This window comes from Staurois parvus, unplaced genomic scaffold (assembly GCF_062004578.1).
Source record: "Staurois parvus isolate SC_StPar_1 unplaced genomic scaffold, SC_StPar_1.0 ptg000071l, whole genome shotgun sequence".
NCBI lineage: Eukaryota > Metazoa > Chordata > Amphibia > Anura > Ranidae > Staurois > Staurois parvus.
In genome coordinates this window covers 2,819,753-2,838,969 of record NW_028317867.1, presented here as the reverse complement: position 1 = coordinate 2,838,969, position 19,217 = coordinate 2,819,753, and the positions used below count along the sequence as shown (strand labels likewise).

The window sequence follows — 19,217 nt, the reverse complement described above, 5'->3', positions numbered from 1 at the left end:
ATTTTAGAAAGATTTAGTTTGAGGAAGTGGAGTGACATCCATGCTGATATGTCACTTAGTAGGTTAGTCATGCGAGAGGAGTCTGAGGGGTGAGGTGAGGAGTAGAAAGATAGATTTGTGTGTCATCAGCATAGAGATGGTAATTAAACCATGGGAGTTTATCAATTGACCAAGGGAGGAGGTGTAGATGGAGAAGGGATTGCCCGTTTATTGGGGTCACTGATGTTTCATGGCTTATGCTGAAGATTGTTTTTTTTGTGTTTTTTTTGGGACTATTTGTTCTATCACATTTTTTTGCCATTTGCCATTACTGTATATGCTTCCAGTTCTTTATGCATTTATTTATCCACTTTTCTTATTTGATGATTTTAGTGCATATATTTTATTTACCTTTTTTCAGTCACGTTTTAGTCTTGCTGTACACTTATTGTCGCTTTCACACTTGCTGGTATAGCTATTTTATATGGGTTGTTCCCTTTTCACATTATTTTTATGTTTTTTATGCTGATTGTTCACTCACTATATGATTAAGTAGCGCAGCACCATTTCCTATACGGAGTCTGTACGTTTGGGGAGTCTTGTGGGTCTCTCACCTGCCCATAGCCTGGTCCCTGCACCCCCATACCCGACATTTGGATGCCACCCCCCTTGTGTCGGCCTGAGGGAACCTGCAGTAGCTTGCCCTGGGGAGTCCATTGCTACACAATGCACACTGGCTAATTATGTAAGTGGTGACTAACATGTTGTATACCGTGTTTTGTTGAAATTATATATACACATAAGTATATATGTCTAAGTCTGTTTATCATTCTCAGATACATTGTTATCTCCTGAAGAAGCGACCTTTTATTGCGAAACATGTCGGGCGTTGATTGCACAGCTTGAATATCCCCTACCTTCTTGAAGAAATATCCTGTTCTTACCATCTGTACTCAACACACTTATTGGAACCTGTCTTTCTATGGTTGGTTGGTTGTGGTATGTCAGCTGTGGGCTAATTGTGCAATGTAACTGTATACAAGATACATTTTTGAGGTGATGTGTTAATAAAGGAACATTGATTTTATTTTTTTGTGTACTGAGTTTTTGTGTCTAAAAAGTCCATCAATATCCTTCTCTCTAATATTTAACTTTAGGGACATGGCACTTTGGTATAAGGTGGGTCTTGACTTCCTACCACCCAATGGTTGTCCCATTTTTTCAATATACAGGGGAGAGATTCTGTCATAGAGGCGGTCAGTTGCAGAGTGGAAAAGAGCAGGGTTCAAGTTGTGAAGGTTTCTGCGGGTAATTGTTTGCTGCTTGGAGGGATAGGTGTTTGAAGACGAGGACACTGTGCAGGTAATGAGCTTATGATCAGAGAGAGGAAAGGGGGTGTTTTTGAGGTTGTAGGGAATGCAAAGATGGGAGAAAACAAGGTCTAATGTATTCCCATCAGAGTGAGTGGAGGACTGCGTCCATTGTGTTAAGGCAAAAGATGAGGTTAGGTTGAAGAGTTAAGATGTAGCTGGGTTGTTCACATTAATGGAATGTTAAAATTTCCAAGAATGATAGTGGGTATTTCAGAGGAGAGAAAGTAGGGTAGCCAGGCAGAGAAGTCATCAAGAAAGCGCAACACCGGTCCAGGAGGCCGATAGATCACTGCAATCCTCAGAGATATGGGAGAAAACAGCCGAATGCAGTGAGTCTCGAAAGAAGAGAAGGATAGAGAGGGAGGGGTAGGGAGGACTGGAAAGGTGCTCAGTGGGGATAGAAGCAAACCAGCTCCACCTCCTTTCTGACCACTGGGTCTGGGCGAGAGAGTCCAGTAAATGCCTCCATAAGAAAGTGCTGTGGGAGAAGCAGAATCTGATGCTTGAAGCCAGGTCAAAGATCCATAGAGGGTGGGCCTATTAGCAAGGCTTTGAATTGATGAACTTCCGTCAAGGATGACACCCAAGATTTAAAAATGCAAAAAACTGCGCTCAGTGTTTAAAAGAAAAAAAGAATGAAACAAATGCTTATCACAGCTGCACTCAAACACACCTAAATACTAGTGCATGCAATGAAATATAAAATTGCGTTGCTGTGTCTTTAAAAACTTTAGCTTATGTACAATGTGATTTGTGATTTTTGATGACCCAAGATTACTAGCACTAGTTAGTTGTTTTGAATTGAGCAAAGATTGCAGATGATAGAATCCTTGGCTTTGCCAAACTGCAAAAATCTCCAAACATAACTGATGAATTTAGAACCATTTAGAACCATGTATGGGGAGGGTGGCTGTATAGAAGTCAGTCTATCTGTACAACCGCCCTGCTGGTTTTTTGGTGTTCAATGAGGCTATAGCCGCCAGCACTGATCAGTGTATTATGGCAGCGGGGAAGTCTACCTGCTGTCAGAATACAATAACTCAGCGAGGAGGATTCCCCCATCTTCACAAGTGTGTGGATGGGTGCATTTGGCAAGCGGTGGAGGCCAGATAGGGTCAGAATTAGACTTTGCCATGGAAGGCACCAGAATGTTGGTAGAGACTCTGTGAGCAGATCACTCCATTAATTGCACGCACACCAACAAAAGATCCAACATAGATATAAGGCTCCTTACAGACACAGGAGCCTATGATGAGGATAACTCTTTAGTAATAAGGGTTCCATGATCTACACTCACTGGCCACTTTATTAGGTACACCTTGCTAGTGCCAAGAAAATATCACCCACATCATTACACCACCGCTACCTGCCTGAACAATTGATACAAGCAGGATGGATCCATGCTTTCATGTTCTTTACGCCAAATTCTGACCCTACCATCTGAATGTTGCAGCAACCAGTCTGCCCATTCTCCTCTGACCTCTGACATCAACAAAGCATTTTCGTCCACCCAACTGCTGCTCACTGGATATTTTCTCTTTTTTAAACCATTCTCTGTAAACCCTAGAGATGGTAGTGCGTGAAAATTTGAGTAGATCAGCTGTTTTTGAATTACTCAGACCAGTCCGTCTGGCACCAACAACCATGCCACGTTCAAAGTCACTTAAATCTCCTTTCTTTCCCATTCTCATCCTCGGTTTGAACTTCAGCAAGTCATCGTCACCATGTCTAGATGCCTGAATGCATTAGGTGGCTGCCATGTGATTGGATGATTAGCAATTTGTGTTACTAAGCAATTGAACAGGTGTACCTAATAAAGTGGCCAGTGAGCGAAGGTTACATGTGTCAGTTCCTTTTAAAAACACTGAAATATCTCCCCTAGAAGCAATAGTGAAGTACGTGATGAGGTCACCCATTGTGGCCATTGTGTTGTACTACAGAGTGGAAAACAACTTGGCCCAAAATGAGGAAAAGGGGTGAAAGTTTTAGTTTAATGAAAAAATGAAATGGCAGTAAATAAGCATGGAGCACACATGCAACACTCCACCTAGCACCAGCACTCAGTTCCCTCAGCCTTAACTGCTAAGGGTTAAAATGGTGGTGGAGAGAATTTTAAAATGGTTCTCAGGGATGTCAGCTGTTCCCGAGCTCTCAGTGCTTTAGCCCGACTGGCCTTATTTACCATGTGTGTCCTCAAAGACTGGGTCACACCAGAGGCTGTGCCATGGCTCTGAATCTGGAGAGTACTCTATGGCTTACTAACACAAGACACAAAGGTCTGAACAAGCACCACAGTGCAAGGCCCAGTGCCTGAAGGTCACATTCCAGGCTGGCCTCAAGTGGGGTCTGGATGCGAGATTAAGCCAATCCAGATAGCTGCTATAGAAAGACAAGCACAAGCAGCATAATTAAAGTCATGACTGAAGACACTAATGAAAAAAATAATTACAGTGTACTGAGTAAGTCAAGCAAAAGTCCAACTTCCTAGGACAGTAGCAAAAACTGAGGCATAATGGTTGGAGGCAAGGTGGGGCTTTCTTAACCTTTTGTTTGCCAGTGACCTAGCCTCCGTAGGGGAGCAGAACAATTACTTATCTTCAAATGTCTTTTTTGCAGAAGAGTCTTTTTGGTTCTCAGTGTTGGACTTCTCTTCCCCAATTTGGGCATTGCTATGCAGTGTATTACTGGAAGCTGATATCAAGACTGATTAAGATACCCACCTTATTTGTATTTAAACAGACACTAAGCTCCCATTCACACTTGAGATTTTACAGCTTGTTTCCCTATGCCTGACTATGCTCAACATGCAGAATCCCATTCTTTCTAACTGTCCCTGCTCAAACTTGTAAGCTCATTGTTGCTGTATGCTCAAAAAAGTACATGAGCTTCTTATTTTTTGTAATAGACCATTATTATGCTGGAAAACTCATCTCCTTCCCTAAAACTGCTTTTCTTCTGCCCAGCCTAGGAAACAAACAACTTAAGCTTGATATGCATACAAACAACTTGCACAAGCCTTGTAAAGCAGTTGTAAAATGCCTGTAAAACTGCCCAAATGTCTCAAAATCACTAGAAATACACTCTGCTCAGGTGTGAATGCAGACTGCAGCGATTTTAAAAGATGCATAGCTTCATCCAGTGTTGATTTTCATCAGCCTGGAATTTGCTGCCACACTGTTGAGAGCTAAGTAGTAATATTTTGTAATATATGGTACTAATATTCCATTCTAGATCAGGAGTGGAAGCTGTGAATGTAAGATGTAAAATCCATCTCTTTTTAGAAAAAAAAAAAATGTAATCTGCCTTCAAGCTTACTAAGCTAAACCTGAACTCTGCTTTCCTGTGCAGAGGAGTGAAGACCGCAAGGGGAGATATCCTTTATTTAATGTACATCCTCTGAGAGGGCTTATGCACAAGAAGTCTGTGGTGTTCCCCAATGAAGGTTACAGATTACCTTATTTTTGTATATAGATTGTAATTATTTATGTACATCAGGGCAACTATATACTTTCCTTTTTACACCTCAAAGAAGGTCTTCTGTGGGTTCCGTATTTTGCAGTTTACTCTCATTTCCTCTAATCCTATTTCTGAACTATACAAAATAGAAAAATAATGTGCCTTCAGAGTAATTGGGGGCTCTGTGTGAAGCTGCTAAATTCTAACAGCTGCCATTAGAATCTATGTTTATTGCTTCACAAGGGAATGCACGTCCACTAAACTGACAAAAGTATAGACCTCTAGTAAATCATCCTTATGGCATCAAATTATATGAGTATCAGATATTAACATTGATTTTACATGGAGTTTGCCATTTTATGGACAGCTGGGGCCCTTCTATCTAAAAAAAAAATGACATCAGGCAAGGCTCAAGGTCTTTAAATTACATTTGGCAAAACACCTATGTAGTCATGTGCTTCTTCTTTGCACACTTTGCATGTGAATAAATGAATGTGAAGCTCTTTACAAACCATTCCTAATTAATTCAGCTCCAAGGTGCTGCACTATACATATCTCCTATAATTCTTAGCACTGTCCTGTGTGTCTCAAGGTAAATGCATACATCTTATGTTATACAGTGATATCTGATACCTACAATATTAATACAGTTACATTAGTCTGTTCTCACAAATGATACATAAATACAGTAAGAATTAAAATCTTGATCCATGGGAGTTTGTATCCTAAGACCATGCATGTGTTTGGGACTTATGGATAAACAGTATGTATGAATGTATAACAAGATGTGCATCAGTCAGATCATTTTCTCATAAAGGGCAGCTGTTTTATGTCTTTAGATAATGCTGAAGTTAAAATGTAAGCATGGACAGACATGGACAACTTAAACCAGTGTTAGGCTTTTTGTAACATATGTATCTCTGTTTATTTACACCCTGTTGAACAAAGCCTTTTGTTTACAGGCTCTGTAGTTCAAGCTGCAATTTACCTGCATACGTGGATGACTCATTGGCTGTGATTCATCCCTAAACTTAGGTCAGACAAATGGAAAAAGGCAAAGACCAACGTAACATCCACAGAACTGTTTATTATTAACAATGGCTCTTAATGATCAGGCAATATATCTCAAATATTTTGGAAACTTGCAACACTACTTACATCTATTTACATACATACAAAAATACTTTGGATATTTGGTTGGGGAAAAGGGAGGGGCAAAATGAACTTACTGCTACATTCTTATATGTACAGAAACAAAATAACAAAAAAAGATTTGTCAACATCCAGTCACATTGAATGTAACAACTATAACACAAAAAAGGGGAAAAAATGTACAAAAATATAGTATCTTAAAACCATTAAAATAAAAGTGTCTGACTAAGTGCCCCCAAAGTACCTTATTATTAATGGTCTGATTGCAAAGAAATGTTTCTTTAGTTTGTCCAAGCTCTTCTATTTAAGCCTTGGCCGAACCATTCAGTCATCTAACAGCAAGAGGTCAAAGCATTTTTTTTTTTTTTTTTTTTTACAATTTTCAGAAAAGGCCAACATTTGAAAAGGTGCAAAAATAGCAAAGACAATTGCAGTGCAAACAGGTTATGGTGCCTTGTGCACCTTTCTTATAGGGAACTGTAGGCTTTCTAATAACAACATAACTCCTATAACCATCTATATTTTACTTTTAGTTTGTTTGTAGATCCTTACAGATAAGAATCTTTATCAAATGAATGAGGATCTTTAGTACCGGCTCTAATCTTAAACGACTAAAAACAGTGAAGTTATTTTGTTAGTACTTCACAATAGTGCATTATTATGCCATTGGTGATTAGACCATGAGCTCACAGCCTAACATAATAAAAGCAGGGCCCAGTGTACATGCAACTTCATTTCAGCTCCAACATTGACATCACTTGGCATGATATCCCACCAGTACTAAAAAAAGGGTAAATTATCCAAATAATTAAATTCTAATAACTAAAACATTTGCCAAATGTCTCATATAGGAATAAGTGCACAAAAATCCTCAATAAATATCTGCAGAAAATTATTTGTATGTAACCAACTCACTAGGAAGAAATGTGATAAGTATTCTAAGCACTGGATTCCACAGGCGTATTAACTGACAGCGTAAACTGTTGTTAGCAGCAGTGCAATGGCTAGCTGATTGAGCAACTGCGTTACCACAGCACGGGCAATCCTGCATTGTGCCTCGTTACCAGCATTTGCAAAGTGTTGAGAATGTGATAGGAACGCTTTAACTTTTCACAAATAAGGCTGAAAGTATGTAAAAGCATTCTGTAGGATTCTGCTTTTGAATTAATTGTGCAATTGCAAGACATCACAACATTGGCATGCTTTCTTATGTTACAAGCAATGTCACATTTTACAGTCCCGAACCACGCTCAGATTTTTATTATCAGTGAGTTTGAAACATGGATCTCAAGAGTTTACATCCGATGCTGTCACAGGACATTATGAAAGGCTGACCTTTCATCTGATGTGTCCATACAAAGCCATCTCCATAAAGGAACAATACAAGTATGTGATTATAGGCAGAGGTCACTGTGTCTTCAGATATCACATTTCCTGCAGGGGATGTTGCCAATAGCTTGTCATTCTGTAACATGACTGGGCCCCCCTGGCAGTGACTGTTCATTCTTCAGAGTCAGCAGCTACATTGTTTCTCCTCCTCTACTCTCTATGTGTTGCACAGCGGTATCACTGTATATGGAAGAGTGTGTGATGATGAAACATAAGGGGTCCACAAGCAGCTTGAGGTGACATGAGTTGTCATTCAGCAATCTCTGTGAGCTAGTAAAGGCTGAGTGGACGAGGTGCTGCTTCCTACAGAATTGATCCTCACTGAGTGATCCACTGGAGCGTGATTCGGACAAACAGGAGACGTGTTTGTATATGCTTGTTTCTGAGAAAAGAAGAGGAATTGAGAATATTTCCTAGCTCTGAGAATAATTGTTAAGGCATTCTGTATAATAAACTATGGATTCCAGCGTGTTCCACCAGACATATTTCTAAATTAGTGTTGATGGTGCATGGAGACAAATAACACTAAGAACGCTTGTTTGAATATAACTTGCATTCATCTCTCTTATCAAGTATAACTAAAAGGCAAAACTTTCTTTTTTTTAGTTTTGGACTAAGTGGCGATGGGTTACAGGAACACCTGTTAAAGTCCTTTTGCTATCTATGTCCTCGGTAGGGAGATTCACCCTCTCTATTTGTTCTCTTTAGCATTATCACTGAGAGTGAAAATGAAAGAAAACCCCAAAGTTTGGGTTGTCATTCCAACAGGAGCAGAGAGGAATTTTCCCTGGGAGACACTTGTTCTGGTGACTCGGGTGACAACCAGGTACTCCCTCACTTTGGAGGGAATTCCTCTGTTGGCTATGGGGCAAGAAGAGAAAGGCAACCTCCTCAATAAAACACATCTCTATCCAAAAAAAAAATGAAAAAAAAATGTTAGTTCTACGTTACATAATACTATAGCCAAATTTAGGATTTATTAAGGCAGTATAAACAAGAAGGCCAATGTGCAAAAAGGATTAACAAATAACACCCTGATGTCACCTGTTTAGAACAGTCAGAACAATAACAAAATTCTTTCTGATTGCTTGCTGCACTACATTAAGTCATTTGTTGGTTGTCAATTCTCCTTTGTGGCACTCTGCTAAAAATAAGTGCAAGGTGTTGACCAAATTATGCTGACAATCCATATAATTATTAAATGTAAATATATATATATACCTGACTCTAAGTTACTATTAACTAAAGAGCTTCTCTTGTAGCTCCAGATTTTTCCAATAAAGATAATAGGCTTGATTTACAAAAAGGCAAATAGGTGCTCACTTTGAAAAGCAAATTAGCTTTAGCATAGTGAAAGGGGTGAAGCTCTGCCGACATTCATCATCCAAACATGTTTTTATTTTCCTTGCATATGATTGGGTATTCTTTGCAAAATGAATTTACACCATATTCACTACCCTAAGGGAAAATCCCTTGCAAAGTAAAAATTCCCTTGCAAAGAGAACACCCTATTTGCCTTTAGTAAATCAACCACAAACTTCCTCCTGAAACTGGAGCAAGTTCTCCCTTGACAACTTACTGATGTCGGATGCCTTTATTTTATGGGTTGTCACCAGCATAGGAACAGAGGGGAAATCTTCCATTGGAGACACTTTCTGGTGACTACGGGGAATGTTTGGCTTTATTAATTGGCCACTCAGGCAGGTAAAAGAGCCAATTGGATACAGTAACACGAAGAGGAGTTTTTAAAACGTTTAGCTTAAAAATGATAATTAAGGGACACCTTTGAACTATTTTAAAAATTAACCTCTAATTACAAGCATTTTTCTATTATCCGGTTTAAATCAATTCTGAAGAATTTTCTGCATCGCTAATCCTTAAAGTGGCTGTAAAGGCTCAAGGTTTTTTACCTCTTCCTCCTTATTGGCTGAGAAATCAGTGGGAGCCATTGACTCCTGCTGCTGTCAATCACAGCCAGTGAGTCAATGAGGAGAGAGAGGGTGGGACCGAGCTGCACCTCTGTGTGTGAATGGACACACAGAGCAGCAAGTCAGGAGCACGCCTGCTTGGGTGCTTCCACAGCAAGCTGCTTGCTCTGGGGGCACCCAGCAGAAGGGAGGAGCAGAGGACCTGAAAAGAGAAGGAAAGGGGCTGCTCTGTGCAAAACCACTGCACAGAGCAGGTAGGTATGACATGTTTGTTATTTTAAAAAAAATGCCTTAAATATATCTTTAAATATGTTTTCGGAGCACGGTATCTTTTAAAAGGGACATTGAACTTACATGTCCTTTGCTGTCTGACATCTGCTGGTCTACCATCTGTACAATCTGTTTAAAGGTTGGTCTTTTCACTGGGTCTGCATTCCAACAGCTCTTCATTATTTCATAGCTGGAAAAAAAAAGATATTTTCAATCAACAATGCAACAGGGCCATTTTTTAAATAAAGCACATTGACAGATTTGAAGATTTCATGCTCATTCCCTATATGCCTCAAAAAGTATCTCACTGATCCTGCACAGAACTAGAAGACTAATTAATCCTCCCTGCAGTATAAATACTGTAGATTATAATTAAAACACCAATGTGATTCTATATAATGAAAGCTTTTCTTGCTATATAGACATCTCTGCTTATCATTGTAAAGCTGAACAGACCTATGAACATCTACTAATTCTTTCACTCTCTACATGGCTATAAATGGATTGAAATTTTTGATTTGTGTGTAGCTTTCTCTTGTTAAGACTGGATTCTGTCGAAAGGTCCTGCTGGAAAACCAGCATTTGATCAGCGTTGATATTCGGGGGAGTCCTGTGAGTAAATGAAGTACAAGTCCAGTATTCCACTGCAGAGGACAAGACAATGGACAGATAACTAGAGGAAGTCTGCAGAAGCCTAACATTGTACCTGCAATTCACTAACTGAGGTTGCATTGTTTCACAAGCAGATTTGAAAAGTAATATTAAATGCAAATGTTTTGCTGTAAATATACGATTATTATTATTATTATTGTTTTAAAGGTGGACTTGGCTTTTAAGCTTTGTCTACATTAGGTACATTATGTTTTTTGTTTTTAAAAACAGTTACAAAGTTCCCATTTCTTGTACTTTCAAACAGAAAGCATGTTCTAGAAAATAAAATGTTTTCTGTGGTTACTTACAGCTCAGCTGGTGCACACTCTGGGCTTAACATGCGGTAACCATCCTTTATCATTTTGTAGAACTTGGAGTCCACTGGCATGTGAGGGTAAGGGCTGCTTCCTGTACATTAATCAAACAGTGAAATGTTACAAAGGCAGAACAGAGTGAAAAAAAACATTCACCTATCTGGACAGGAAATATATAAACAGAACACTTTTCAAACAGAGCATTAGCTTTGGAAACCTCATTAATTTACGAAAAAAAAAAAATTACATATATATATATATATATATATATACATACACACACACATACATACACACACACACATATACATACATACACACACACACAAACTCTGGATGTAAAAAGTCTACACACCCCTGTTAAAATGTCAGGTTTCTGTGATGTAAAAAAATTAGACAAAGGTAAATAATTTCAGACTTTTTCCACCTTCAAAGTGACCAATAAACCGTACAACCCAATTAAAAAGCAAACTGAAATCTTGTATTTTTTTTTGGGGGGGGGGAGTAAACATAAAAACTAAAATAATGTGGTTGCATAAGTGTGCACACCCTCTTATAACTGGGGATGTAGCTGTGTTCAGAAACAATCATATTCAAAATGATGTTAAATAGGAGTCAGTACACACCTGCCATCATTTAATGTACCTCTGATTAACCCTAAATAAAGTTCAGCTGTTCTAGTAAGTCTTTCCTGACATTTTCTTGGACGCATCCTACAGTAAAAGCCATGGTCCGCAGAGAGCTTCCAAAGCATCAGAGGGATCTCATTGTTAAAAGGTATCAGTCAGGAAAAGGGTACAAAAGAATTTCCAAGGCATTAGCTATACCATGGAACACAGTGAAGACAGTCATCATCAAGTGGAGAAAATATGGCACAACAGTGACATTACCAAGAACTGGACGTCCCTCCAAAATTGAAGAATAGACGAGAAGAAAACTAGTCTGGGAGGCTGCCAACAGGCCTATAGCAATATTAACCATTTGACGCCTGGCCTATGGCCAAATGGCGTCCGCAAAAATGCATTACCTCTCCGGGAGGCCGCCATATGGCGTGCTCCCGCACATGCGCAGATCGCGCGCTTGCAGAGCCGCGCAGCGGTGCGATCTGTCACCGGCCGTGTACCTCGGACACGGCCGATGACAGATCCGAGTATCGGCCCCGTTGCCGGTACCATGTGACCTGCTGTGACCAATCACAGCAGGTCACATGACAGTTGTATACACTGGATGGCTTCATTCATGCCATCCATTGTATACTAGTGCCTAGCTGTGAATGGTCACAGTTAATCACATGCACATGTCATGTGATTAGCTGTGGCCAAATCACAGCTAAGCACAAAAAAAAAAAAGCCTGAATGAATCGATGTTATTCAGGTAAATGCTTGCTTATAGCAAAGTAATTCTTTGCTATAAGCAAATTGTGTAAAAAAAAAAAAAATACTGATCACTTCCCCAAAGTATTACAATGTTACTATGGTAACATTGTACTACTTTGGACATAGTGAAATATGAAAAAAAAATCTTAAAAAAATAGAAAAATTTTATAAGAAATGTAAAAAAAAAATATATATATATATATTTTTTTTCACACTGTCACCGGTCAGTGTCCCTGATCACCGCCATGCCAGTTATATGATGACGCTGCACTGCACTGGTGACAGTATGTAAAAAAAAAAAAAGTGAAAATATTTTTTTTTATTTTTTCATTTTCCGAAAAATTATGACAAAAAAAATACAACTTCAAAAAACTCGCCATGTCTCTTATGTAGTACGTCAGACTGTCTACTTTGCAAAAAGTGGTCATTTGGGGGATATCTGTACTATTCTGACATTCTTGGACCTCAAGATATTAGATTGGCTGTCAGTACTTCAGGATTGATCAATATTCAGATCTTTACCATAGTTTGTGAACTCTATAACCTTCCTACAAACTAAAAAATACATCCTAATTTGGGTTATTTTCACCAAAGACATGTAGCAGAAGACATCTCGGCCTAAATTTATGAAGAACAATTATTTTTTTGCAAACTTTTATAACAGAAACAAAGAAAAATGTGTTTTTTTTTCAAAATTTTTAGGTCTTTTTTGTTAATTTAGCAAAAAATAAAAACCCCAGCGGTGATTAAATACCACCAAAAGAAAGCTCTAGATGTGTGAAGAAAATGATAAAATTTTAGTTTGGGTACAATGTTGTATGACTGTGCAATTGTCATTCAAAGTGTGAGAGCGCTGAAACCTGAAAAATGGCCTGGGCAGGAAGGTGTAAAATTGCACGGTAATGAATTGGTTAAAGGAGCTGCAGGAATATCTGGCAAGTGCTGGCTGTGTGGTACATGTGACAACAATCTCCCGTATTCTTCACATGTCTGAGCTTTGGGTTAGAGAGGCAAGACAGAAGCCTTTTCTTACGAAGAAAAACATCCAAGCCTGGGTAAATTTTGCATAAATACATCTTTAGTCTCCCAAAAGCATGTGTTCTGGTCTGATGAAACCAAGGTTGAACTTTTTGTCCATAATTCCAAAAGATATGTTTGGCGCAAAAACAACACTGCACATCACCAAAAGAACACCATACCTACAGTGATTCATGGTGGTGGTAGCATCATGCTTTGGGCTGTTTTTCTTCAGCTGGAAATGGGGCCTTAAGTCAAGGTAGAGGGAATTATGAACAGTTCCAAATACCAGTCAATATTGGCACAAAACCTTCAGGCTTCTGCTGAACATGAAGTGGAACTTCATCTTGCAGAATGACAAGGACCCAAAGCACACATCCAGATCAACAAAGGAATGGCTTCACCACAAGAAGATTAAAGTTTTGGAATGGCCCAGACAGAGCCCAGACCTGTATCTGATCAAACATCTGTGGGGTGATCTGAAGAGGGCTGTGCACAGGAGATGCCTTCGCAATCTGACAGATTTCAAGTGTTTTTGCAAGGAAGAGTGGGCAAATATTGTCAAGTCAAGATGTGCCATACTGATAGACTCATACCCAAAAATAATGAGTGCTGGAATCAAATCAAAAGGTGCTTCAACACAGTATTAGTTTAAGGGTGTGCACACTTATGCAACCATATTATTTTAGTTTTTTATTTTTACTTCCCTCCACCTAAAAGATTTCAGTTTGTTGTTCAACTGAGTTGTACAGTTTATAAGTTACAATAAAAGGTGGAAAAAGTTCTGAAATTATTTACTTTTGTCTCATTTTTCTACATCACAGAAACCGGACACTTTAACAGGGGTGTGTAGACATTTTAAATCCAATATATATATATATCTTACTTAAGCATTTTGAATTAAGTGAATAAGAAAGCTAATAAAATGAAAATTAAATATCTGAAGCAAAACATTTATATTACCATAGAATGTATGGTAATACATTATGGTAAATTAAAGAAAGTAAAAAAAAAAATCCCTATTTATAAAAATAGGTGTATCTGTATATTGGGACAGCACACAATAAAATATACAGTCCAAACGGTGCAAGGCAGATATATGAATACACTCAATCTAAAATATATAATCAGACAAAAAAGTCCCAATCTGCAACACCTTGTAAATTTACTTAAGGTTGTTCACTTGTATCCAGTTTCGGACCTGCAAAGATTATTTTTCATGTATAAAGTATAACCAGTATTATATATATGTAATTAACACATAAACTCCATCACTGTTTATTTGCTTGAAGTTTACCTTTAAGGAGGAAAACAAAATAAAAAATTATATATATATATATATATATATATATATATATATATATATACATACATACATATACACATACACACACACACACATGTACACACACACTATATTGCCAATAGTATTGGGATGCCTGCCTTTACATGCACATGAACTTTAATGGCATCCCAGTCTTAGTCCGCAGGGTTCAATATTGAGTTGGCCCGCCCTTTGCAGCTATAACAGCTTCAACTCTTCTGGGAAGGCTGTCCACAAGATTTAGGAGTGTGTCTATGGGAAGGTTTGACCATTCTATCAGAAGCCCATTTGTGAGGTCAGTCACTGATGTTGGATGAGAATGCCTGGCTCGCACTCTCCGCTCTAATTCATCCCAAAGGTGTTCTTTGGGGTTGAGGTCAGGACTCTGTGCTGGCCACTCAAGTTCCTCCACCCCAAACACACTCAGTCATGTCTTTATGGGCCTTGCTTTGTGCACTGGTGGACAGTCATGTTGGAACAGAAAGGGGCCATCCCCAAACTGTTCCCACAAAGTTGGGAGCATGAAATTGTCCAAAATGTCTTGGTTTGCTGACACCTCAAGAGTTCCCTTCACTGGAACTAAAGGACCAACTCCAACCCCTGAAAAACAACCCCACACCATAATCCCCCTCTACCAGACTTTACACTTGGCACAATGCAGCCAGGCAAGTACTATTCTCCTGGCAACTGTCAAACCCAGACACGTCCATTGGATTGCCAGACAGAGAAGCATGATTCATCACTCCAGAGAACACGTCTCCACTGCTCTAGAGTCCAGTGGCGGCATGCTTTACACCACTGCATCCGACGCTTTGCATTGCACTTTGTGATGTAAGGCTTTGATGCAGCTGCTTGGCCATGGCAACCCATTCCATGAAGCTCTCTACACACTGTTGTTGTACTACGGTACTCTGAAGGCCACGCGAAGTTTGGAGGTCTTTAGCTATTGACTCTGCAGATAGTTGGCGACTTCTGCGAACTGTGCACTTCAGCATTCTCTGACCCTGATCTGTCGTTTTACGTGGTAGGCTGAGTTGCTGTTGTTCCCAGTTGCTTCCACTTTGTTATAATACCACTAACAGTTGCCTGGGGAATATTTAGTAGCAAGGAAATTTCACAGATGGACTTATTGCATAGGTGGCAACCTATCACGGTACCACGCTTGAATTCACGGAGCTCCTGAGAGTGACCCATTCTTTCACAAATGTTTGTAGAAGCAGTCTGCATGCCTAGGTGCTTGATTTTATACACCCGTGGCCATGGAGGTGTTTGGAACACCTGGAGGGATGTTTCAATACTTTTGGCAATATAGTGTGTGTATATATATATATATATATATACACACACATATATACACACATATATACACATACTGTATGTGTATACTTCAGGCAGATAAACGAACGCAGTTATGTATTACATATAATACATTAATTTTCCAATGCAACTAATATATGTATCTGCATTAGCTTATTAAAGCCCCAGTATAGTAGAACTCTGATTGGGAGGGGAGGGGCAACATTAAAGCCAATCATATGTGCTGACAGTGACCATGAACACAGAAAGAGCAGCAGCAAAGGATGAGCTCATCAGTCTGCTGTTGCTCCCTCACTGGCCAATCACAGCCTGGAGGCAGAGATGTGACCTAGCTAACCTTTGTAACTGCAGTATAAAAAAGACAGATCAGCAACTGGATGTGCTGTGTAGCAGAGCTGAGTAAAAATCTGAACAGCCAGAAGGATAAATTTTTTGGCATTTATACTGCTCCCATTTCAACTGCATATTTAGTTGTCTGTTTGAAGTTCAGCTGTAATGATCAACCTGTGTAAACTGATATGATTTTTGCTCAAAGGCCCAAGTAAAAACATTTGCTTATTTTCCCATTTTTAATATACACTTGAAACATTTTGGAAATTGTTAAAAAAAAAAAAAAAATTATCTATGGATGGATTTTAGTCCGTTTAAAAACCCACTGGCTGAGAAATCCAACCACATGATACAATTTACCTTTTAGAGGTTCTACCCAAATTATTATGGATTCCTCCTCCTGCTGTAAAAAGGTGGAATTTCACTTCTGTTTATTTTCCACAATATAATCAAATGAAAGATTCAACAAGAGTGAGACCTCTAGTAATGGTCATGGCATGTGGGTGTATCTAAGATCTCAGGAAAACAGATCCTAACACCGGGATGCCTGAATGCTTTAACAAGCAATTTTGTAATTTGCCTTGCATTCATCTACCTAAAATGTAAAATCAATTTTGCTGTAGTCACCTCTTTTCCCTGGATTTAATATATAGCACATATAATAACAGTAATATATTAGTTTACCTCTGATTGTTGCTACTGAAAATAAAATATTAGGAACCTACCTAAAGAAAAGATCTCCCAAAGAAGTATTCCATAGGACCAGACGTCACTTTCAAAAGTATATACACAATGAAATATGCTTTCAGGAGCCATCCACTTGACTGGGAGGCGAGCCTAGGAAAATGGTATTGAGAGTTCTAGTTAATCAGTGGTGACGATGATAATGTCTTCATACTGAGATAAACTACAAAACGGAATGTTGCTTTAAAGGTAGCTAGGTAAATATTTTCTGACCTAGAAAACCTCTTATACCACAGTTATACTAACCCAGATAAAGGGGAGGCCAAGCCACAATGGTTGCTCTCCTTATACAGATCACGTTATAAAGTTACAATTTCAGATTCTGAAATGTCTGTTGTAACAGATTGTACTTCAGATACTCTGAGCAATTTACTTCAATATTTGCTGATATTACAAGTCAGATCAAACCACTTTGTTTTTCAAACATAAATAAACATTTCTCTCACCATTACAATTTGGTTTCATCTGCTACATCTCTGCTTAACACAGACAGCGTTTAATGACATTTTTATATGGTCTCTGCCTGTATTGTGTTTTGCATCTTAACTCAATCTATTTCAGGAGATAAAACAGAGGAATTGTTCTGCTTTTTGTAAATAGGCTTGTTCTGGAGAAAGAAAAGTTCAAACAGAATTGAACTACTATCCCACTTTCCCACGTTCCATACTATAAAGTTTCCTTTTTAGCAGTTAAAAAAGGGTCTTCAGTACCCCCAAAAAAATTAAAACTCAGCAGCTACAAATACTGTAGCTGCTGACTTTTAATATAAGGACACTTAGCAGCACTGTTCTCACCCGAGACGGTTTTTTGGGTCCCTTTACTACGCAAAGTTGGTTGTGAGTCCTAGTGGCTTCACAGCCAGCTTCGTACTCCGCGAGCTGCGCTTCATTTTGTGAATGGTCCCGAAGCTTTCTGGGACTTATGACGTGTCCCAGAAAGCTGAGGGGGAAAAAGAGGGGCGTGAGTCAAAGTGGAAGCGGTTACTTGTCAAAACTAGATACCCACTCCCCCCCCCCCCCCCCCAAAAAAAAATTGTGTCTAAAGGTGTAAGCGGAGGAAGGGAGGGGTGAAATTCCACTTTAAGGAACCTCTTCCTACAAAATCCACCTACAGAACCTCCAAGATTGTTACACAATATAGTTAATATCATGACATTTAGCATGGAAGTTTAGTAATATAGAAATACAGTTAATTTTGTACGTGAGAACATCCAATAAAAGTCAAAAGCCCAAAAGCCATGATGCTTTGCATCATGTCTTCACCAAAAATGAAACCTCTTGTTGCATTTGGCAGGCAATACCACCAGGCAGTACTACCGCTGACCCATTAATTAAGTTAATAGGGGGCCGCAACTAAACTGCGTCTGCATACAACACGGTCAATTGGCTTGCTTAGGGTTAAAACAGGCAATGAGGAGGCGACATATCATCACCCAGCTGCCTATCAACCACTCCTAAAATGGATCTACTATGCATTGCTTTTTAGCCTTTATTGTGTTATACAGTTCTGATTACAATCTCTTATGTTTGAAATAACTAAAAGACTTAGATCTCTACTTCTTACTTCTCTCTACTTCTGACATTTTAAATTTACATTAACAGGCAAAGTACCCTATGACACCTGGGGTACACCAATGACAAATCAAATTAAAGATGTTATCTGAAACTACTGATTCTAGTATTGGCTTAAATTAGGGAGCTGTGTGAATGGGGCTCAACAGTAACTGTGATTTCTAATCACAGCTGTGCTCATTTTACACGGTAAAGGGTATTGATGCAAAGCTTTTTAAAACAATTAAAGGATCAAGGCGGCATAAAACTTGCTTCCATTGCATATCTGCTACTGAATATTAAGGTTTTCTTTTATCAGTGAGGGATATCAAAGGAAACAACATTTTGTAAAAAATATATGCTCACCTATATTGTGATTGTTCTTAGCAGATGAACTACCCTTTCTGTCAAATATAAATCAGTTTAAGGCGATCAATAGATTTTATATTTTTCACTGAAAAGTACATTATGTACAATCCTTCCATTATGAACATCAAAAATGTGTCTCACAGGTCTACTAAAGTGTCATTTTTACATGAAATGCTAAATTATATCGCCAAATCATTAAGCAGTCTACAAGCGAGAGAGTGCCCTGATGTGATTTGCTATCTTCTCTGTGTTTTCTAAGTCAATTTGAGAACGTTGAGTGATGCTAACTGAATTACACCTGCTTTTACTTACATTTCCTTTAACCACATAATTTGAGTCATTCTTGATGTCTCGGGCTAGGCCGAAGTCACAGATTTTCGTTATTCGACCATGAGTGAGGAGAATATTTCTTGCTGCAAGATCTCGGTGAATGCACTGTGAAAAGAAAAAAAGTTTCAGAACACCCACTAGGAAATACCTACTTTATAGAAGAAAAACAGACTTTAGAAGAGGTGAGTGATTTACTAAAGGTACTGAATTCTTTACAAATATCCAGTCAGGTTCAGGGCAATTATAAAAGCTAAATTTTATCTGAGCTTAGCTGGGAATCTGACTTGAAAGCAGATCAGTATAAAATGATTCTTTACTGAATTGACATCCTACAGTGCCTTAAAAAAG

The 19,217-nt window shown here is 38.7% G+C and overlaps 1 protein-coding gene across 2 annotated transcripts in view; it reads right to left on the bottom strand.

Moving 5' to 3' along the window:
- Positions 1-5,875: 5,875 nt before the first annotated feature.
- Positions 5,876-19,217, bottom strand: part of KIT (KIT proto-oncogene, receptor tyrosine kinase) — a 77,238-nt gene continuing 63,896 nt past the window's right edge. For both annotated transcript variants that reach the window (XM_089669259.1, XM_089669260.1), the window contains exons 17-21: positions 18,852-18,974; positions 16,602-16,713; positions 10,507-10,606; positions 9,632-9,737; positions 5,876-7,731 (exon numbers count right to left, since the gene is read on the bottom strand). In XM_089669259.1, coding sequence (XP_089525385.1) covers positions 7,603-7,731; positions 9,632-9,737; positions 10,507-10,606; positions 16,602-16,713; positions 18,852-18,974 — 570 coding nt within the window. In that variant the 3' untranslated portion in view covers positions 5,876-7,602. The remainder of the gene's footprint in view (positions 7,732-9,631; positions 9,738-10,506; positions 10,607-16,601; positions 16,714-18,851; positions 18,975-19,217) is intronic.